At 39.5% G+C, this 17,925-nt stretch overlaps 2 protein-coding genes across 2 annotated transcripts; both read right to left on the bottom strand.

Annotated features, from left to right (window-relative positions):
- Window positions 1-274: 274 nt before the first annotated feature.
- On the bottom strand, window positions 275-4,750 carry LOC5573930 (fatty acid synthase). The gene is made up of 3 exons (XM_021847677.1): window positions 2,596-4,750; window positions 2,179-2,528; window positions 275-2,122 (listed from the first exon to the last, which is right to left on the bottom strand). Exons 1-3 carry the CDS (start codon window positions 4,699-4,701, stop codon window positions 418-420), a joined length of 4,161 nt encoding a protein of 1,386 aa, XP_021703369.1. The 5' UTR covers window positions 4,702-4,750; the 3' UTR covers window positions 275-417.
- A 524-nt stretch (window positions 4,751-5,274) lies between these two features.
- On the bottom strand, window positions 5,275-7,744 carry LOC110675236 (fatty acid synthase-like). Its single transcript, XM_021839685.1, has 2 exons — window positions 7,311-7,744; window positions 5,275-7,249 (listed from the first exon to the last, which is right to left on the bottom strand). Exons 1-2 carry the CDS (start codon window positions 7,742-7,744, stop codon window positions 5,281-5,283), a joined length of 2,403 nt encoding a protein of 800 aa, XP_021695377.1. The 3' UTR covers window positions 5,275-5,280.
- Window positions 7,745-17,925: the final 10,181 nt, after the last annotated feature.

The raw sequence follows: 17,925 nt of genomic DNA on the forward strand, positions 1-17,925 counted from the left end.
CTTAGTCCAGTCTGACTAAACACCGACCATATGGCATTCCAAAATGTTCGTCTAAGTATGGTGACATACTGTGAATCTGATTGACGTGTTGATACATGAAATAATGAAAACCAACATTGGAATCCTTCAAATTCATCATCGAAAGTGCTTACTCCTAAAACAAAAGTGGAAGATTTCCTGTAGCGGAAGATTCCACCGAAAAGCAACAGATGCATCAAGGACAATTTACCAATTGTTTTTCACATGAAGAAAAAGAATTTTAGTTTTTATTACAAAAACACAAGCACGTTTATTGTCCTTCTTGAATTTTCACTATTGGAACATTTACGCTACAGAGAGATACTATTCTACCAAGCCCTACGGTATAGCACAACATTTTCAGATATAAAAAACACAACTTCAGAAGGTAGTTAGCATTTAACCCGCACGATTATTCTGACAACTGAAATTATTGATCATTCCTATTAGATCGGCATTTTCCAACATAGATACATGATTGCCTTCGACCATTCGTAGTGTTATAGCTCCTGTGGTATAACTTGACAGCCCGTAGTCATCCTCAATATCCGAGAAAACGGCATCGGTTGGTCTAACCAGCGTTATCGGAAGGTCCAACGGTTGATCTTCATCCAGGTTCATCAGAGCCGCCATTTTGATTCTCCTGCAGAGGGCTTTCGTCATCTTTCTTGTGTACTCTGGTGAATATTCGCTCTGCTCTGCTCCCAATTCGATGAGTTTCTCAATTTGGTCGTCGAATGACGTAATCTCCAATACAGCCATGGCTTTCTCCGGTGGCTGATCTGGGAACACCATGGCGATCAAAACAAGTAATATGAGCTTCTGTATTTCTCCATCCGATGGATTATTATTCAGTTGTTTCAGTGACCATTGCTTCAAGTACTTCGGTGCACCATCCAATAGTAAAAGTTCTCCACGTATACCTTTTGCCTGTAAATATCGAGCTATTTCGATTGCAATCAGAGCTCCAAATGAATAAGCAACTATTGTAATATCTTCAAAACCATTGAACATTGTTTCACAGATCTCATCTATGATGCGTTCTATGATATCTGGGATGCTATCACAATCTAAAGTGTTCGATAGCTGTAGCATGTAAACAGGAGACTTTATCTGTGCAGCAATTGCTTTCCAAACATTACCGGCCACGCCTTCAACACCTGGAATGAATAAAAGTGAACGGCCTTCTTGATCAGCGGAAGGTAAACGCAATAACGTCGATTCACTCGTTTCTTCGTTGCCAAGATTTCTCAACAACATTTGCATTCCAATCACAAATCCTTCACTCTTCTTTTCCTCCTGATCTTTAGCAGCTTGCTTTTTCTCTTCATCCATTTTCAACAACTTAGCAAAGGATAATGTTCTCAGATCTTGCGGGGACAGTACCATGTCGAAGTCTCTTTCCAGTACCTGTTTGATTTCTACTGCCATCAAAGAGTCCATTCCAATATCGGCCAAAGTACTCTCCATCGACACCGATTTCAGATCTCTTATACTCATTATGTTCATGACAGCTTCGATGACATTCTTTGATCCGCTTGCAGTTCGTTTTTCCGCAACCACCATACTGGCCACAAGAGGAGCTTCACATGTCAGCAAGTAATCCATCTCATGAAGACATGATGATATGCGCTGTTGCAACGTTCCTCCGATTTCCAAATCGATCTTATCTTCTGCCATATCTGCTACAAGTCCAACCTCACCGATAGCTCCCCATTGAATCGCCTTTCCGGGAAGGCCGTCCGCGTTTCTCCGTTCAATTATACGCTCCATCACAGAGTTTGCCATACCATAGTTGCTCTGTCCTGCGTTACCGCGACCACAGGAAACACTGGAGAACACTATGAAGTGCTTCAGATGAGGACACATCTCACGACTGACCTTGTCAAGGTATTCAGTTGCAGTAGCCTTAGGTGCCATACACTCCACGAACTTGTCCACAGTCTGATTCTCCAATATGGCATCTCGAAGCTGCACTGCTAAGTTGTAGATAGCCGTTACAGAACCGAACCGAGAAGCTTCTTTCAAGAGGACACGACAACCGTCCATTGTGGTAACATCGGCAGTACAGATATGAGTATGAACGCCATAACTATTCCATATTCTGAAAAGATGTTTCAATTAGTAAACCGAAAAGATGCGATATTACATGCAACATACTTAATTCTGTATTCCTGATATGGCTTGGTGATACCTCGACTAGAGCTGAGTACCAGCTTCCTGCACCCACGAAGGACAAGCCAATCCGCCAATTCCAGACCAAAACCACCTAAGCCGCCAACGATTACGTAAACTTGATCTGGATTACAGAAGACGTGTGGAAAATGTGTAATTGGAAGTGTTTCAGCGTCATTCTCATGTTCACGCAGTTTGATCACTATTTTGCCCATATGTTTTCCACTCGCCAAAAATCTCATTGCCTTCTCCAAATCAGCAGCATCGAAAACGTTGGTTTTCAGTGGTTTCACTATACCAGACTTGATTGCTTCATCCAATAATTTATGTAAGCTCTGTAACATAAGTTAAACATAAGAGAAAAAAGTGAATGACACGAAATACATTGTATTATAAACTCACCAATTTTAGAGTATAATTATCTCTGATTGCCGAATCCAACATCACACTTGTGAATGATATTCCCTTTTTAAAGAGCTCCAATGATAGTTGCGAATCTCTTGCCATATCATATTTTCCGATTTCTAGAAAATGTCCGCCTTTCGCCAAGCATCTCACAGACGCCTGCAGTTTCTCGTCAGCTAACGAGTTCAACACGTAGTCCACTCCTCTTCCATTGGTTCTTAATTTGATCATTTGTTCAAATGATAAATCTCTCGAATTTCCTATGTTTTCTCGTTTTAGAGAAGGAAACTCGTTCAACAGGTAATTGACCTTCTCATCGGATCCAACAGTTGTGAATACCTCCATTCCATATGCAAGCGCAAGGTTGATTGCAGCTAACCCAACACCTCCGCTTCCTGCATGGATTAATACCGACTGCCCTTTCTTCACATTAGCGTTTAGTTTAAATGCTGCCAAAACCGTGGTATATACAATTGGAATTGTGCAAGCATCCTGTGCATTCCAACTATCCGGTATAACCCAAATAAGAGTCGAATCCGCGTTAACCATCGTAGATAGAGCCCCTAATGGCAATACACCTATCACCCGCTTGCCGTCTTCCGTAACTCCCGCATATTCATAACCAAGCTCACATTCTTCTTCCAGTCGACTGAATGAACTCACGTCCGATGACAATCTTCCAGTAGCAACCATCACATCACGGAAATTTAAAGTGCAGTACGACACTTTTACCTTATTTGGTACAACATCCCACTCGTTGAAGGCTCCCGTGAACCACATCATCGAAGACAAATCACCTTTTGTCAGGCTGTTTGCGTAGCAATGCTTGGATACAGGTTCCGTTTTTGGTTTCTTCGATATTAAGGCATGGCGATAGCTACCCCACACTCCGTTTCGCAATACGTTAATTGCCAGTCCGAGCTCTAACTGGTTCTTGTAGAATGGATCACTGAGAGAGAATTCCGGAGCATTTTGGTCATCAATTAGTACGCATCGTACTGTTTGCATTTTGGGTTCTTTGCGAATACAGTTCACCAAACCGATAACTCCGGAAACTGAGTCATTCTGTGAGAATAGGATCACAGGTCGGACTTTGACAGCCTGTTTCAAAACAGCTAGCCAACTGAAGTCGGATGAATCAACCTGGATAACTGCTGGAGTATCATTGAATCCCTTGATTTTGCGTTGCAGACAAATAAATGTCTCTTCTTGATCGACTCTAAAGGAGGCCACCATGTTCAGTTCTTCTGGTACATCTAGGTCATCTAACTTGAAGGTTAACTTCTCACGAACAATGATGAATCCTCCATCTACGAGACGACCAACAGCGTCTTGTAGGAAATTCGGCTCACTCCAATTGCTGTCAGTGATCAGAAAGAGTTGATTTGATTGATCAGATAGCTTTTCCACTTTGACAGTCACGTATTCCAACTCAATTTCTGTTTTAGCCAGAACCGTCAGATTGGCTTTAACCAATGGAAGATCGGCTATTGCTTCTCCGAACAAATGTGCGACAACCGGAATCCTCTCACTGTGGATTTCTGTCACATTTATTGATAGAGTAGGGACATTTTCTAGCGCAAGCTGAACGCACATTCTAATTGCTTCCAGAGTCGGAACCTGATCATCGGCGTGATACGGAACAAATTGATAAGTCTCTAGAACTGGAATACCTGGAGGGTTTCTACGTCCTACGCTGCTGGCCCGAGGGTTGCAAAGCATAATACCGCCACAAACCGAAACGTTAGTTTTTGGACAGCTTCTCATCGTGAAGAACTCACAATCTTCTCCCTCACGTTCCATCATTGCCAAATGGGCTTTCGGTGCAATTGAAAGCTTTTCGATTGCCGTAGGAACCATCAACGATCTGGTATCAATCGCAATTATTGCAGTTTGTAGCAGGCAATCAAGAAAAGCCATCCAATTACCTTTCCATTGGACCTTAGCCATGGTTCCGTCAGATTTTGCTTCCAACACCGATTTAAATAGACCTGTGTAATGGTATCCTCGTAAACGTAGCTCTTTATAGAAGTCTCTCGATTTCAATGTTACTGCTGGATTTGAGGATTCTTGAATATCAGTTAAGTTTTCGCTTTCCAGCATTTTTGCAATCCCGGTCACAACAACTGAATCTCCTTCATAGATCTAGAAATATTTATTTGGTTAATCATATGAGTTATAGTTATATTCAGTATGAATACCTCAAATCGACCAGAAACCTCTTGAATAGTAATTAGAAATTCAACTGTTTGTCCGATGGTTAAAGTAGTGGCTCTCAGATATCGAATGTCTTCAAAAGTTATTGGATAGTCAACAAGATCTCTGTTATTAAGATAGGATAATAAGTCCCAAACCAGTTGTAAATATCCAGTAGCGGGAAACAGTATCCGACCATCGATGCAATGACCAACAATATGCTTGTATTCTTGACCAGAAAGGTTAATCTTGAATCGCAACATGTTGGACTTTGTACTCTCTTCCCAAGTATATTTAACTACAAAAGCATCTTCTCGGTGGTCCCAACGGATCAACGGCGAAATCATCGGAGTTCCCCGAGACACTGGAAATTGAACCTCCGGATAGAGTTTGGCGATATTCAAGTTCTGAGACGTCATGTATAAACTGTAAAAAAATAATATTTATATGTCTATTATATGTTAGCAGTTATACGTTTCGAAACACTTACTGTCCTATTTGACACAACAATTGACTGATCGTATCCGATGCGGTAGATCCAGATGGAATGTAACTCGAGTTATGATTTAAAAACCGAAGCACATTCTCACACGATTGTGAGCTGCCAAACTCTACGATATGTGAATGATGCGGAATATTCTCAATCAAATTAACTATAGATGTAACATCGTGCAGTTTCGGTGAATGGAATATAGAAGACGTCTGAGGCAATGCTGAAGTAATCCATTTATCACTGGGCAAAATGGTTCTGCTCAAAACGGTATTCACGGTTTGTCGTAGTTTATTTGCAAGCGATGAACTTTTCGTTGAATCTGCATGCACATCCAAAAACGATAACTCTTCAGCAATCAAACCGGACGACTTCAGTTGACGAATCTGTTCCACCATTACTTTCTCATTTGCGTTCAAAATACCAAAGTTGGTTGCACTATCCTTGATAAGATTCTCCAAAGGAAGCTGTTTCAGCTGTGAATTGATTTGTACGAACGCAGTACGATCACATACCGCATGACAGTCAGAAAACACTAATCCATGCCAGAAAGCTAAACGAAGAACTTGTTCTAGGTTCAAATTGTGGTCAATGTATGCACAAGTGAATTGGCCAATGGAATGTCCTCCATAGAAGTCAAACTTCACTCCAATCGAGCTCAGCAAATCAACGATAGACAACTGAAGAATGGTCGATCCAACCATATTGTACAATATGCTTTCTCTTCCTGACGATCTTTTGTGCAAATCGAACTTCAGCGATCGTAGAATTCCGCTGCATTTAACAAATGTATCTTCTACTACAGAGAATTGCCGCAGAGCATCTAATTCTTTTCTCCAGTTGATGTTAATTCCTCCGAAAACAGCAACCACAGGAATGGCATCAAGCTTCACTCGATCGATGGATGATGTTTGTAGTACAGCTGGACGATCTCCATTCTTCTGATAAATACCAAATCCTCGATACCGATGACCAGGAGTAGGCTGCTGCTGAATGTTAAACAGAAGAGCAATGAATTCAACATCCAACGGACGCTGGCCAATGTCGTAAAGCATAGTTTCAATAGATTCTCTGGTTCTTCCTGACCATGTGACCAACCTTGGAAGATCATCGTCTGGAACGCCATTCTTAACTTTCTCTTTCAAATTGCGACATAACAAAGCATGAGCATTTGCTCCTCCGAATCCAAACGAGTTGATACCAACCAATGGGCCCGAAAGTGGCATTGCATCTGTAACAACCTTCAAACGACCTTCAACCAAAGACGGAATGGTAGGCCTGTAATCAGTATAATTGATGTTTGGAGGAATAAGGCCATTCTCCATGGCGATAATGCATTTTGTGATGGAGCATACTCCTGCTGAAGCTTCCGTATGGCCAATACTGGATTTTACAGACCCCACAAGCAGGGGATCGGTTCGTTCAGTGCAATACACTTTATCTATAGCGTCACATTCTTCTGGATCTCCTACAAACGTTCCAGTGCTATGTGCTTCTACATAGTCGACCTCTGTAGGACTTATTCCTACCTCGTTGTAGAACTCAGTTAGCAACTGTTGTTGAACTGATCCTGAAGGATAAGTTATTCCTTCCGGTTTGAATCCGTCACAATTGGTCTTTGAATGAATTATGTGACCATAAACACGCTTCGCATCTTTTGCTTTCTGTAGAAATACAGCACAGACGGCTTCTGAACGCGTGTATCCCGTTGCGTCTTTGTCGAAAGGCCGACAATATCCATCCTTTGCCAAGACTCCCAACATTGCAAACTGGTACGTAATGAAGGGATGCAGTGTTAGATTAGCCCCCGTTACAATTGCCGCATCGCATTCGCCGTTCATCATACTTCGGTACGCAACATCCAAGGCGTACATTGAGCTACTACAAGCAGTGTCCAGCACATAGCTAGGTCCCCTTAGATCTAGCAAGTAAGAAACACGATTGGGAATCTGCGATTTGGCACACCTTCAAACAAAAAACAACATTAGAATCCACTCATATTCGCATCACGAATTTATCATTTTACCCCAACAAACCAAGCCCCTTGGGAGGACACGCTCTGTAGTACATGCACACTTCAGTTTCTGAGAAACACACTCCACTGAATACCCCGGTCCGCGAACCTCGCAGGGTCAATGGATTCAATCCAGCGTCAAGCACAGCCTCGTAGACATGCTCGATCGTCATGCGCACCTGTGGATCCATCGTGTCCCGCTCGATCCGACTGACTCCGAAGAAGTCTGCGTCAAACTTCTCCATGTTTCCGATCTTCCCGGTACGCCGTGGAACGTCCTGCATCGTGTGTTGCCAACGGGTCTCCAGGTCATCCACGAGGTCCTCCTTTCCGTACAAACTGCGAGCAAACTCGCCAACATTGTTCGCACGCGGGAAACGACCGGACACTCCGGTTATCACGACACTCTCATCGGAACCAACCGATTGGATACTACGCGACGGCATTTTGAATCGTTTAGATGAAATCTCAACAACTTTTCCACACGTTATTGATAGACAGGATAGAGCAGGCTCGACGAACAGAAAGCAATTAATACTCAGTGATGAACCGTTCGCCCATTTTATAGTGTTTGCTTTACACTAGGAGCAGCTAGCAAATTATGCAAAATTGAAAATTTGAATGGGTAACGAGGGATCGTGGTCTTGAGCGCAATTCAATGTACGAAACTAATTCAATGCATTATCAGTTATCGGGTGTACAACGACTTTTCAGCGTTATCTTAAAACGCTCCTTGACCTTCACATCTGCCGGTGAACGAACGGTTGGGTTTGTTTGGGAAATTCTTTGAGAACTGATTTAAGAATCTACATGCTTTACAAGTTGTTTTGAAGAATTATGAACTGCTTTAATGCTTATATTGTCACTGGGCACAAATACAATATAAATAATCAACCAGTATAGGTAATATTCGCGAAATTATTAGTAAATTTATACACCAACGTTTTATAATAGACGTTTAACTCAAAACATGCTTCGAAGACATTCCTTTTTTTAATTTCTTTATTAGTATCATTCCAAACATTACATTTATTATTTCTTATATCTAGGTGTTCTGTGTTATTAGACAACACTATCCTAATTTGGTAAAACAAATCTAAGATTTTATTAACATTGGTTAACAACATATTACATTTCATTTGCCGTAGCAGTTCAGAATTTTTACAGGTGAGTTGATTTCACCTGCTTATAAGAGAAAAAAAATGTTTTGAATATACTTAACCTAACTTAACCTAAACATATAACGCATTTATCGTGGCAATAGAAGATTGCAACGATTTTTGCCTGAAATTATTAATTATTTTATTTGACATTTGTTCTAATGTTTCAACATTGGATATTCTATGTAACTCATTGGTACTATACCAGGGAGGAAGCCTCAGAATCATTTTCAAAATTTTATTTTGAATTCTCTGCAGAGCTTTCTTCCTGGTATTACAACAGCTAGTCCATATTGGTACAGCATACAACATGGCTGGCCTGAAAATTTGTTTGAATATCAAAAGCTTGTTCTTAAGACAAAGTTTTGATTTTCTATTATTAAGGGGATAGAGACATTTACATATTTATTACATTTGGCTTGAATGCCCTCAATGTGATTTTTGAAAGTTAAATTCTTATCTAGCATGAGCCCTAGATACTTAACTTCATCTGACCAATTTATTGGAACCCCTCTCATCGTGACAACATGTCTACTTGAAGGTTTCAAATAAAGAGCTTTTGGTTTATGTGGGAATATTATTAGTTGAGTTTTGGAAGCATTTGGAGAAATCTTCCATTTTTGCAAGTATGAAGAAAAAATATCCAAACTTTTTTGCAATCGACTACAGATGACACGCAGGCTTCGTCTTTTGGCGGTGAGGCCTGTGTCATCCGCAAACAAAGATGTTTGACATCCCTGAGGTAACTCAGGTAAGTCAGATGTGAAAATATTGTATAATATTGGTCCCAAAATGCTGCCTTGGGGAACACCAGCTCTTACAGGAAGTCTTTCAGATCTGGAGTTCTGATAATTAACCTGAAGTGTACGATTTGACAGATAACTTTGAATTATTCTAACAATGTATGTTGGAAAATTAAAGTTTTTTAATTTTACGATCAAACCTTCATGCCAAACACTGTCGAATGCTTTTTCTATGTCAAGAAGAGCAAGACCAGTAGAGTAGCCTTCAGATTTGTTGGAACGGATCAAATTTGTTACACGTAATAGTTGATGAGTAGTCGAATGTCCATGGCGGAATCCGAACTGTTCAGTGGCAAAAATTGAATTTTCGTTGATGTGGGCCATCATTCTGTTCAAAATAACCTTTTCAAAAAGTTTACTGATGGAGGAAAGTAAACTGATTGGACGATAGCTAGAAGCTTCTGCAGGATTTTTGTCTGGTTTTAAAATTAGAACAACCTTAGCATTTTTCCATTTGTCAGGAAAATATGCTAATTGAAAACATTTGTTGAATATATCAACTAAAAATGATAAGCTACTTTCTGGAAGTTTCTTGATGAGGATGTAGAAAATTCCATCATCGCCAGGAGCTTTTATATTTTTGATTTTTTTAATAATAGTTCTCACTTCTTCCAAATCAGTCTCCCAGGCATTTTCGAAAACGTTCTCTTGATTGAGAATATTTTCGAATTCCTGAGTAACTTAATTTTCAATTGGACTAGTAAGTCCTAAATTAAAATTGTGCGCACTTTCAAACTGCATAGCAAGTTTTTGAGCTTTTTCGCAATTAGTTAGCAATAACTTGTTTTCCTCTTTCAATGCCGGTATTGGCTTCTGAGGTTTTTTCAAGATTTTAGATAATTTCCAAAAGGGCTTAGAGCCAGGATCCAATTGAGAAATTTGATTTTCAAAAATTCGAATACATTCCATTTCTTCTAAGTTATAGATGCCTAATGCTGATTTTAAATAAGGTTAGTGTTTCACAGGAAAATTCACAAACTTTTTAGGTGTCTTCTAAGCATTGCTGAAAAGTCTGATGGTGGTATGCTTATGTGAGAACTTTGTGTGCACGATTAGCTTTGCAAGCCGAAGTGTGAACTAATGACCTCATTTTTGAAGTCATGCAGCAATAACAAGCATAGTTTTTATATTATAAAACCGATTATCCTCGGGAAACGTGCTCATTTTAAATGAAATTGTCTAAATATTTAAACGCATTATACTGGTTTTCAAAGTTTTATTTTACAGTTAATGTTAATATTCAAATACACGAGTTAAAAAAGTTTTGACGTTATTTTTGGAATTAGGGGATTCTAATTGAGTAGAAAGGACATTTTTTCTTTGAAAACTTGTTCTATATGTATGTTGATCATTCGCCTCAGTGGGTCATTTTCAAATTTTCATATTCAAGTTGGTTTTATGTTATATTTGATGTTATTACATAAAAAATCAATAACGGATACTGAAAGAGATGAACAAAGTAACTGGTTTTAATAATAATAAATCTTCGAGCTGTTTGGTGGAATACCTATATGTAGATAAAAACCGAATTTAGTACTAAACCATTTAATTCCACAAGAGTTTGTATCCTTTGACAGATACGTGTATTTCGACCTCAACTGTAAGGCCGTCTTCAGTGTCGTGTACTAGAGTCGAGTCTATTACACGACACTGAAGACGATCAAAAGCCAGCCTCTCTGCCATAAGTTTTTGCTAAAATGCTGTAAATACTAGCTGTCGTAGGCGTAGAAGAGAGGCTTCCCGAACTGTGTACTGATTATTATTCTTTATTTGCAGAATAAAAAAGTTGGTTCCTGTGTAAATCCGACCCGTATACAAACACGAAAAATTTCAAACTTTCAATCTCAAACCCGACCCGAACCAAGGGAAGTTCTCGTGGCTCTTTACAGCGGTTATCACGTTCAAGTGTATGACGTTCGTGTTGGGAAGGCAGCGTCCATATATTACGTAACGCTAGAATTGAAATTTTTTGACCCCCTCCCCCAACGCTTTTTGTATGACTAATTTCAAATTTTTGTATTAGTCGTAACGTTTGTGCCTACTCCCCCTCTGAAGTTACCGTTAAAATGCTACAGTGCCAGGCCAACTCAGGACACAAGAGACTCTCGGCCAATTCCATGGTCGGCTAGCTACTGGGTAATCAAGGGCTTTTCGCGAATACAAAAACCTAACACGGAACTTTCACTTTTCTTATGCTTTTAGATGACGTAGTTGGTTCGACTGGTTATATTGTTCAAGGGCATTTTTCGACTATTCAGTCTAGAGAACCTTTGCGTTGATTATTTTAGAATCTTTGCCAACGTTTCGGTCCTTGTTGAGACCTTCTTCAGGGCTCGATTTAAAACAACAAGTTAAACAAGTATTTGATAAACATGAAAACGTCGGGTCTTGAAAGGGTCAATTCTGTTCCACTCGTAAACCTGTTCATTTAATACCGTTTGGCTGGATTTTTCTATTCGGTAGAGTTTTAGTTTTGGGGGTTTAAACTGTTATTTCTACGCTGGGATTTGGGTATGGCGCTCGGTGATAAGCCTACTACCAGCCAAACGGTATTAAATGAACAGGTTTACGAGTGGAACAGAATTGATCCTTTCAAGACCCGACGTTTTCATGTTTATAAAAAACTTGTTAACCTTGTTGTTTTAAATCGAGCCCTGAAGAAGGTCCCAACAAGGATCGAAACGTTGGCGAAGATTCTAAAATAATCAACGCAAAGGTTCTCTAGACTGAATAGCCGAAAAATGCCCTTGAACTTATGCTTTTATTATAAAATCCTAATTGTGGAGACTGCGTGTTGTTCTGTGATTTTCAATTAAGTGTAAATTTGTTAAGTGTTGTCTAATCTAGCTGTTGTACCAAAGACAAATTAAAGACCTCCATGTCCCTTGCAGTTGCCCAAAATTTTATGGCTCAAAAGGAACTCTAGAATGCCGTGAAAAGTGTACTGCGATCTGTCAAACTTGGGTACCTTTTGTACTACCGAGGGACCATATGCAGTACTAGAAGTGGTACCCAATCTGAGCCCGAGTGGGACGGACCTGGTTGTACCGGTACATAACATTGCCTTTGTGTTACTTGCGTGCCGCTGTAACAAGAATAAGACGATGGATGCGTTCCAAATCCTTAACGACCTTTATTCGTCCGAAATTCAGGGCCGTTTTAAATTCCTGTTTGCATGTAAATTAGATCTTAGGGCTTGTTTTAGGTTAAGTCTTAGAGTGTATAATTTCTTACGTTTAGTGCACTTAGTGTCTTTTTCTCAGCTTCGTTTGACCTAGCCTGCTGAACGGTGGCTTTAACAAGAGTCCTAGGTATTTACGATTGATGAATAAGAAAAAAAAAATATTTAGAAAGCATATATCAATTTCTCACCTAATATTAATCAAACGTACTTATGAACTTTTTTCTCCTCCATACTATTAGGTTACTTTTGCGTTATATAGTTTCTAAGTTGAATAAATGTTTAATTATAAGTCGAATTTTAGATCATAGGAGTCTATACTACCTTAGTTCACTCGAGATCAATAAATTTATAAATATAGGCTATAGTTGTTGAGGTTTTTATGGAAATATATAAGCAAAATTACTTCTTACTAATGCGCACGCTGTATAATTATTTTGCCTTTTCATTCCCCTGACAGTTCACCACTATGGACCAATGCACGAGTTTACTAGTTTGACGTTTGAGCGGTGCCGAATTCACTGGTTTCCATGGCCACATAAATAACACGGCTCCGCTCAAACGTCAAATAGTGAACTCATGCATTGGTCCATATCAGTTCGATCTGTCAACCGCTGTTGCAGAGACAGTCTTCCGCAAGGTAGCTGCTGATGAGGTGTTATCGACACCGAGGGGTGTCGATGACACGTTGGTTGGTGGAAGACGAATGGCCGACACAGCGACTCAATCCTGCTGTGCGGCAGGAATGACGAAGCAGGAGAATGTGCGGACGGGTTATTCGGTCCGTTGACAGGCCAGCGGGCGCTGCTGGACTAGGTGAGCAGACGTCTTCTCTCTTCAGCGCAATCGTCCGGCCGTGGCATGGCCACCTTGGACGGCCGAGAGGGGAATCTCCTTGGCGATTAGGGTTGACAGGCCAAAATATAGGTCCTATGTGGAGGACAGGCTCCTTAACTTTTAGGCCCGGAAGCCTAACGGCTCCTCGAGCTGAACCGTGTGCTAGACGGCGGATCTGAAGGTCCGAAACGAAAACAAGAACAAGAATACAAGAGGTCCGAAAGGACAGCGTGGAATTAGAGAACAACCCTAGTTGTTCTTTCCCAATTTTCCCACATTCCGTCATTCACTCCATATCTCGCGTTAGCTCATTTTTCTAGCCATCTCTTATCATTGGTAGCGAAGAGAAACAATCACAGCAGTACTGGCCCCTATCACTATCACTACTGTGATATTTCTACTATTCTTACACAAGAAACTTGAAATGTCCGACATTCGACATAAATAGTAAAAACAAAATCAACAAATTGTAACGAAACACTGCGGGCCGTGTTTACAAAAAATGAACGATTTCGTTGTGCATTCATCCACTTCGTGTTCATCCGGTGAACATTCGTTGTCCGGATGTTGGTCCGGATGTCATTTAATGTAAACATTGCCCGCATTTAGAGCAGCAAAGAAAAAGAAAGTCGAGGATAAAAGAAGACCGTGGATAAGTCCATGCACTTTCAAAGTGAATATGTGAAGGTTGAATCATTCACTGTTCCTCTATGAATAAACTATGTTGTTTTCATGTTGAACAACTAAAAAACAGTATTGCAATGAACGTATTTAAACTAAAATCATAATCGATGAAAATTTCGTTTCTTGTCGTACCTAATTGATACAAAGCCAATCGTGTAAATACACACCCAACAGTTCATCCAAGCTAGTATTAATCTTGTTGTGTTGTACTTCTGTACATGTGTTCTATTCAGTGTCCTCTACACGGAGTCACAAATCAACCTAACTTTGACTTCTTTTGACGCAATTTGGCTCTTCCGTGGGATAATCCAAATTTGGGTTAATTCACATATCGCTATCATTAGGTAGTTTTCGTTTAAAACAGCGAAAAAAACAACTTAGTGCAAAAAAAAACTACCCATCGTTAGCTTTTGAAGTCTCCGTAGTGGGTTAAAACAACTTAAAGTTGGGTAAACTCGAAAGAACCCAAATTTGGCATATTCCATTACCCCATTACCCCGAAAACCATTACCTTGAACGCTATCACCCCGAATGAACCATAATATTTTACGTAATAACTCATTTATTATAATAACAATAATTACACATTAGTTCACAAGAAAATGTATACATTTGCATTGAATACCGTTTTGCATCATATATAATCAGGCCCATGGCACGGGACGACTTTTAGCGTAGTCAACATCTCCATGTGTTTACTCATTTTCGGTTAATTTGAATCGAGAGTGCAATCAGAATGCGAAGTTTTGTTTGATGTTGATGATCCACAGTCGAGCCAGTGTCGCAATAAAATTGCTTGCTTGCTTGGAGGCTTGCAGGATGCCTTTTAATGTTTGCTCTCCTTCCAAAACCATCGAAATGTTGAATGTGCTTCCACTTTTCGGCACATTATTAGCTGATTTAGCAATATTAAAAATTGATAATCAAACCATAGCAAACAATTAAACAAAACAATGGTCTTTATTTTCACAGTTCTTACAACTGACAGTGGGTGATATTCACTTATCGCCCGGGACATCCTGGCTACGAAGAACACTGTGTACCGATATATGGTTGTCATGGGCCTGTATACACGGGAAAAAATTCTGTGGTAAAAATAACTATTTTAGCTGACTACGCCCATTCATAAAACTACCATGGAAATTCAGACCAATTTACTATGTTTACGGTACACCCTACCGCATTATTGGTACATTTGACAGTCATAATTTACAACAATCTGATTCCAACTACAGACATGGTAAAATCAAGCGCATATACGGTCTGCTGAAAATTGCCGGTGCGAGCGCTTATTAGGCATTTCACGGCGAAATTCTCTCTCTTTCGCTCTTCAACGAAACTTGAAAACAATGGTGCCAGTACCTGTCAACTTTGACAGGTACTGGCACCGTTGTATTCAGATTTCCCGAAGGAGGGAAAGAGAGTGATTTTCTGATGACGTCACCGTGCAATGTGCAATTGCAGGTTGCTTTAAAATATTGAGTTTCGGTGCACTTTTTTTGATCACACCTATTTTCTTGCTTGTAGAGTTGCTGATAATCATTTAACAAATTCATTCAAAAAACAATGAATCAGTTGTCACCCAACAATTTTATTCCGCAACATCAGTTTATCATCACTTGAACAGAATATGACAAAGATCGATCACCACATTTTTGGGCTCCGCATTACAATTTTCGAGAACTTTCTCTGTGTTGGTATGCCAATCAAACAGCATCCATAAAAAATGTGGTTATTTGTTTAAAGTATTTGATTAATCGCGAGTTGCAACAGTTGCAACAATGTTGCGCCTTGTGATTGTCATGACTATTTTGCTTTTGATGGTATCCCAATCCGCGGAAGTTGGGATAAACGATTCCGAGCGGGTTCGTTTTGCTTTTCGTTTCCTTTCATGACAATTTGATTCACCGTTCAAAAACAAACTTTTTCAATTGAATTAATGAGAAAGATCGCATAACTGGCAACCTTGTTCGAAATTCGGTGGTCGTGGAAGATCAAAAGCCAAAACAAAACAGTGAAAGACAAAGGCCATATTGGTAGCACGTGGCTTTTCATGACATTTATTTTTGTCAAAATGTTGTCAGATCACAAGGTTGCACTCGGCCGTCACACTTTCAAACTGTGCTGTTCGATTTGGTGTGAACAGCGCAATATATCGCCTCCACTTTTGTACGTATAATGTCTCTGACCGGCATCTCAGATATGAGACAATGCGCATATAAGCATCATATAACGTAGAAGGTTGTCTGGGCTACCTTGTATGACATTGCCTCATTATATTCGAACTCGGAATAATGTCTTTCGGGGTCATTGGTCGTTCAGGGATATGCAATTCGCGGAGATAACATTGGGATAATGGCATTCGGGGTGGCTTTAGAACATTTCGTCGAATGACATTTGGTCGAATAACGTTTGGTCGAATGACATTTGGTCGAAAGTACATTTGGTCGAAAGTACATTTGGTCGAAAGGACATTTGGTCGAATGGCTTTAGAACATTTATTATGGTCGAATGATGTTTAGTTTAAAAAGTGTGGGGAAGTGTATCATGTCCAAAATATTCTTTATTCTGTTACCTATGTAATAGGTCACAATCCAGATTTGCTTTTTTGTATTTTTTTCGTTTTGTTTTATATATATATATATATATATATATATATATATATATATATATATATATATATATATATATATATATATATATATATATATATATATATATATATGTTCAAGTGATGATAAACTGATGTTGCGGAATAAAATTGTTGGGTGCCAACTGATTCACTGTTTTTTGAATGAATTTGTTAAATAATTATCAGCAACTCTCCAAGCAAGAAAATAGGTGTGATCAAAAAAAGTTCACCGAAACTCAATATTTTAAAGCAACCTGCAATTGCACATTGCACGGTGACGTCATCAGAAAATCACTCTCTTTCCCTCCTTCGGGAAATCTGAACACAACGGTGCCAGTACCTGTCAAAGTTGACAGGTACTGGCACCATTGTTTTCAAGTTTCGTTGAAGAGCGAAAGAGAGAGAATTTCGCCGTGAAATGCCTAATAAGCGCTCGCACCGGCAATTTTCAGCAGACCGTATATGCGCTTGATTTTACCATGTCTGTAGTTGGAATCAGATTGTTGTAAATTATGACTGTCAAATGTACCAATAATGCGGTAGGGTGTACCGTAAACATAGTAAATTGGTCTGAATTTCCATGGTAGTTTTATGAATGGGCGTAGTCAGCTAAAATAGTTATTTTTACCACAGAATTTTTTCCCGTGTATACAGGCCCATGACAACCATATATCGGTACACAGTGTTCTTCGTAGCCAGGATGTCCCGGGCGATAAGTGAATATCACCCACTGTCAGTTGTAAGAACTGTGAAAATAAAGACCATTGTTTTGTTTAATTGTTTGCTATGGTTTGATTATCAATTTTTAATATTGCTAAATCAGCTAATAATGTGCCGAAAAGTGGAAGCACATTCAACATTTCGATGGTTTTGGAAGGAGAGCAAACATTAAAAGGCATCCTGCAAGCCTCCAAGCAAGCAAGCAATTTTATTGCGACACTGGCTCGACTGTGGATCATCAACATCAAACAAAACTTCGCATTCTGATTGCACTCTCGATTCAAATTAACCGAAAATGAGTAAACACATGGAGATGTTGACTACGCTAAAAGTCGTCCCGTGCCATGGGCCTGATTATATATGATGCAAAACGGTATTCAATGCAAATGTATACATTTTCTTGTGAACTAATGTGTAATTATTGTTATTATAATAAATGAGTTATTACGTAAAATATTATGGTTCATTCGGGGTGATAGCGTTCAAGGTAATGGTTTTCGGGGTAATGGGGTAATAGAATATGCCAAATTTGGGTTCTTTCGAGTTTACCCAACTTTAAGTTGTTTTAACCCACTACGGAGACTTCAAAAGCTAACGATGGGTAGTTTTT

The sequence above is a fragment of the Aedes aegypti genome, chromosome 2 (genome assembly GCF_002204515.2).
Source record: "Aedes aegypti strain LVP_AGWG chromosome 2, AaegL5.0 Primary Assembly, whole genome shotgun sequence".
NCBI classification, from domain to species: domain Eukaryota; kingdom Metazoa; phylum Arthropoda; class Insecta; order Diptera; family Culicidae; genus Aedes; species Aedes aegypti.